The sequence below is a fragment of the Camarhynchus parvulus genome, chromosome 23 (assembly GCF_901933205.1).
Source record: "Camarhynchus parvulus chromosome 23, STF_HiC, whole genome shotgun sequence".
Classification (NCBI taxonomy): Eukaryota; Metazoa; Chordata; class Aves; order Passeriformes; family Thraupidae; genus Camarhynchus; species Camarhynchus parvulus.
The window spans coordinates 4,246,995-4,252,314 of NC_044593.1; the positions used below are offsets into that span (position 1 = coordinate 4,246,995).

General features: G+C 42.3%; 1 protein-coding gene across 1 annotated transcript; it reads right to left on the reverse strand.

Moving 5' to 3' along the window:
* Nucleotides 1–3,970: 3,970 nt before the first annotated feature.
* HTR1D (5-hydroxytryptamine receptor 1D) lies at nt 3,971–5,107 on the reverse strand. The gene has a single exon (XM_030964680.1). The coding sequence runs from the start codon at nt 5,105–5,107 to the stop codon at nt 3,971–3,973; it is 1,137 nt and encodes a 378-aa protein (XP_030820540.1).
* Nucleotides 5,108–5,320: the final 213 nt, after the last annotated feature.

Sequence of the window (5,320 nt, forward strand, 5' to 3'; positions counted from 1 at the left end):
TCTCACATCATTGTCAGCAGTCTATATGGCAATGTAAGTTTTGTTGCATTTGGGGGTTTGTGTGTATGACTGTTTCTTGTTCCTAGAATCAGCTGGATGCCACCATGAGCCCCCACAGAAGCCTGCAGCCATGTCAAGGTGTGATAACAAAGGCACTGAGAAGCCTGCAGCACATAAGAAATGGGTTGATGTCTTGTTATTTTGTACTGCTGCCATCTTCCTGTCAGTCAGAAAGCATATTCAGTCCAGTGAGAACACCATCTCCTCAAACCAAGGCTTTTCATATCCATCTTCACCAGCTGCAAAAGGAGCCAGAACCTGACACACCTGGAGAACACCAGGATGGGGAGTGGCAATTGCTGGAAATAATAAACAGGATTTACACACACTGTGAGTAGGGTTGGTCTGAATACATCAGACATCTCCACTACTGATTCTTCTACACAAGTCTCATTTCAATCTTGCAACCTAGGTAATGCAAATAATGGCATTAAAGTCAGTTGATCTGAGGGGATGTTTCACCTCTTCCTGGAGCAGACATCTTAAAAATGTCAGCTAAATTAGGTCTACACATGGAGCCAGAAGGGGTGCATTTAAGGATGCAAGGGTTCTTGCCAATATAATTTCAAGATTGGCACCATAGCTACAGCTGTCTCTCTTAACATTTTTTCAAGGACTGGCAAGGTTTACTGCAGAGGGAGTTGTGAACTCAAAAAAGAAAAGCAGGGTACAGAGTAGTTTCCATGGTAGTTCAAGTTTTGAAATTGTCTATCCATCATTAACTGCTGTGGAATAGACAGGAAAATACAAAGCATCATACATTCACAGTACCGAAGTACCTTTTGCATTAGAATATCAGAGTGGTTAAAAATCATAATTGTCAATGAAAGCGTTCTGACATTGTGTTATAAAGTGTGTTCTGCAAAAACATTTCCATCATGTCATAGACTGATTACAAATACAAAACAGGAAGAGGACTTTTGGCATGTTTGTTTGTGAAGATGTGATCTGTTCATCAATAGGGCTTCATATACTTGAGTAGTCTTATATATTGTTCTTTTGTTCCTTTGTGCATTTTGTTCCTATTGTGCATTTGTTCCTTTTAACTCCCCTGTTTTCAGATTGGTGAGCGTGGTGGGATTGCTTCAACCCACAGGCTTTCAATGGCCATATTTCTGTCACACAGCAAGGTTCAGGTTTGTCCTGGATCATGTTCCACATTCATTGTCCTGCCAGTTTCTGTCATGGTGACTCCTCATTGCTGACACTCATCCTCTTCCCTGGTTGTAGGAATAACCTGCACTGAAATTTAAATGCAGGGTGCTGAGGTGAACACACATGCTTTGATATATATTTAGCTATTTCTTCTGTTTTCAAAAATATCATATTGAATGATATTATAATATCATTGAAATAACTGATATTATAATGTTATTGAAATAATTGATAATATTGATATTATAATATCATTGAAATAACTATCTTCTTGGACATATCAATTGTACTTCTATACAAACATAACATGTTTTAACTTATCTTTGTGCTCAATATTGCAAGAGCTTCACTGGAGAGGCACTGAGATATCACTCAGCCCTCATGTACCTTCTGGGAAATACATTTGTGTGCTCTGGACTGCAATTCACAGAGCATTGTAAAACATGGTAAATATGGACATTGATCTCCGTGACATGAGAGCCTCCTCCTTTCAACTCAGAGGCTGTGGCTGTTATTTAATTTATGATCATCTCTAGCAAGTGTTTTCATCTGCCAGTTCCATAGCACTGTTTTTTCTAATATAAATTACTGAGGCATGCTATCAAATATTTACTAACAATAAGAATGGTGTAATATTAGACCATGTGCCTTTTAAAATTAACCTATAATCTAACCAAAGAAAGGCCCTACTTTGTTTGCTCTTGAATTAAACAGTGTCAAAGAAGAGTGGTGGATCATCTTCCTTTGCTGTATCTTGCCATTCTGTTCATAATTGGAAATCTTCAAGGGTAGGAAGCGCAGGAAGAGAACAAAAGCACAGTTGATACAGGAAAGGAATGAACTAGCCAGCCTCTCAAAGGCCCTTCCAGGACCCTGATCTGTAATTTTATGTTTCACACTGAGCAGGTGAATCATCCAGGGATCTTGGAAGTCATCACAAACTGGCTCAAAGGTGAACATTTCAGACTGTCATCATCAGAGGAGGATGAGAAGTTGATTGCTGCTGTAACAGCACATTGAACAGTACCAGGGACTGGCCTCAGGTGTGGGAGCTCAGTTTTCCACCCTGGTTTATGGTTCAATCCTTCCCCTGTGGGCTGTGTCAGCTCACATGTCCCCAGGCAATGCAGCAGCACAGCTCAGGATGTGGCAGTGCCACTCTGGACACACTTTGGGAGGACACTGCATGGACATGGCCTTGTAATGACACCATCCAAATCTCTTGGCAGAGCCAGATCAGTGCCCTTTTGGGAGGGTGGAGGAGCCATGTCCCAAACAGAGCAGCCTTAAATGCTTCAGTGAGAGAGAGGACTGCCCTTCTATGAGCACACAGCTGCTCTCTCCGAGTCATGGGGCATCACTTTATGGTCCATCCTCAGCAGAGGCACCAGCAGCAGGGAGAAGCTGCAAAGCTGTGCCACAAATGCAAAGGAGAGGCTGAAAGCTGGGGTGGACATGCACTGTAGTGGAGTGTGTTGGGATGGCCACAGCAGTGGGTGGTGGTGGAGATGAACTGGGGCAGGCTGAGATGGAAGGGAGGTCAAAAGGATGATGGAGTGATTTTCAAAGCAATGTGAGGCTCTCATATTCAGTATAGACATGACACTTCTGATGTAAAATGCCCGGAGACTAAAACATTGCATGAAATTTGGGCTGCACCACTTGATGTGCTGACTTCATCCAAGACCTCCCTGTGCCAGTTTCCACCTGGCAAACAGGGAATTGATCCCAGAAGCAAAGAAAGGCAGGTTAGAAGGGACCTGCTCTGTGACCCCAGCAGAGGCTGCTGACAGAGATTCCTGACCACAGTTTGTTTGACCAGTACTTGAAGAATTCCAGAGACAGGGATGCCACATCCACCCCAACAACCTTAATTACTAAAAAAGTTTTCCTTGGTGTGTCACTTCATTCTCCCCTAACTTCCCATATCTTGTCACCAAGGAGTGAAACTTCTGGCTATTTTATGAGGTCCTAGTCAGTCCACACTGGCACTAACCATATTCTCCTGTTTCGGTTTATGCATGCAAAAAAGTTAAATGACAGAAATATAAGATCAATCATTTTCATGCTATTTATTTTGTAGCATTTCTTCACTGGCTGTTCTATTCATGATAAAATGTGTAATAATTAATTCAACTAAATTTTCTTCTTTCTACACTTCACCAAAAGCATAGCTTCAGATGCAGCGTTTGTGAAATATCCACATAACTTAGATCTGTGCTATGCTGCTCTGCCCTGCTGCTGATTATAGTCAGGCTGTGTCAGACCTTCTGAAAAATTTACAGGTTTTATCAGCTTCACATGGGTAAGATACATGCCATAGAAAATATAAGCATCCGATCCTCCTCTCCAGAAACTCTCTCAGCTGACATAAATGGTTAATAATATACAGCAGAAATACTAAGGTCTTGTAAATACACTCACAATTTCCTCCCATCAGGGTAATGTGTCACCTCATCCCACAAGACAAACTCCCTGGTTCACACACCTTGCCTCATTGCAAAGCTTATTTCATGTGTCATTGATCTTATATACACACATGATCACTGCAGAGACCATGGACAAGTTCTGTTATGGCATGTACAATCCCAGACAGAAAGTATCAAATTGGCAAGAAATTCCCAGAAATTTACATGCACAGAACAGGGTAGTAGCAGAGATGGCAATTTCCACTCAGTTCCTTGGGAATAAAAGCATGGAAAGTTTCAGGTAGGCTGTGAGATTGCACAAGGGTCAGTTACACAGGAGGAGAGTCTCAAGAGGAACACTTTTTGAAAAGTATTAGTTTTTGGAAAGCCTGTTTAAATTCTTCATTAAAAGCTGTATAAATGACTGGATTGATTAATGAGTTTAGGTAACCCAACCAGGTAAAAAAGTCCTGGAGGATGGGATGAAACCAACAGGCATCTTGGCAGATTGGCAGGACTAGCGATATGACAAAAAAAGGCAGCCAGCAGAAAATGAAAGCTCCCAGAATAATGCCTAAAGTTTTGGTAGCTTTCCTTTCTCTCGCAGCAGAAATTCTTTTCCTTTCCAGTGCACTATCTGCAAGTTTTATTTTAACATGACCCAGAAATATTGGGGATGCACCTGAATGGGAATGCCCTTCATGGAGGCTAGCATTAATGGAGCAGAGGGAAGAGCCTGCAGAACCAGTGATCAGGTGTGCAGTGGTAAAACGTTTCCCATATAATGAGGGTGGCTTCAGAATCCTGGATCGAGCTGCTACATAAATTCTCCCATACAATATCAGCAGGAGCACGGTCGGGATGTAGAAAGCTCCACAAGTCGAATAAATCGTGTAAGAAATTTGCTCTGTGTTTACAGCACACTTTGCAATTTCTTCATGAGCTTTCACTTGCCTCCAGAAAAACGGTGGCACAGAGATACTGATGGATATCATCCAGACCACGGCAATCATGAGGGCTGCTCGGCCAGCAGTGCGGCGTTTGGAATATTCCAGAGCATCTGTGATAGCCCAGTACCTGTCCAGGGCAATGACACACAGGTGCAGGATGGAGGCTGTGCAGCACGTGATGTCTGATGACAGCCAGATGTCACACAGCAGCTGGCCAAAGGCCCACGTGTGGGTGACAGTGTAAGCAATGCTGACAGGCATCACCAGCACTGACACCAAGAGATCAGTCACTGCCAAGGAGCCAATGAGGTAATTTGCAGGTGTGTGGAGCTTTCTAGTCAGGAAAATCGTAATAACAACAAAAACATTGGCGAGGATTGTTGCCAAAGTTATAACAGCCAGAAGGATTGACAGTGAAATCTTCAGCCCTAAGAGTGTCCTTTCATCCCAAGGCAGAGGGGTTTCAGTGACATTTAATGATTTGTTTGCTGAGCTCTGGAGAGAGAACTGTGCTGAATGGTTGTACTGAGTCATCCTCTGTTCTGATTTCACCTTCCAGTGCAATTTTTCTGGGACAATGAAGAAAGATGCTCACTTTTGTTGAAAAAATATAATTTTTCATACTTTGGTCGAACACTGAAGAATTATTAACTTATTGAAAACTTCAGCTGAAGCAGTAGATGAGGTACTCTCCTATGGAATATTTTCCATCACATCACATCACATCACATCACATCACATCACATC

What these genes read in the sequence shown, in the direction of transcription:
- HTR1D (XM_030964680.1), bottom strand. Translation starts at nt 5,107, where the DNA reads ATGACTCAGTACAACCATTCAGCACAGTTCTCTCTCCAGAGCTCAGCA.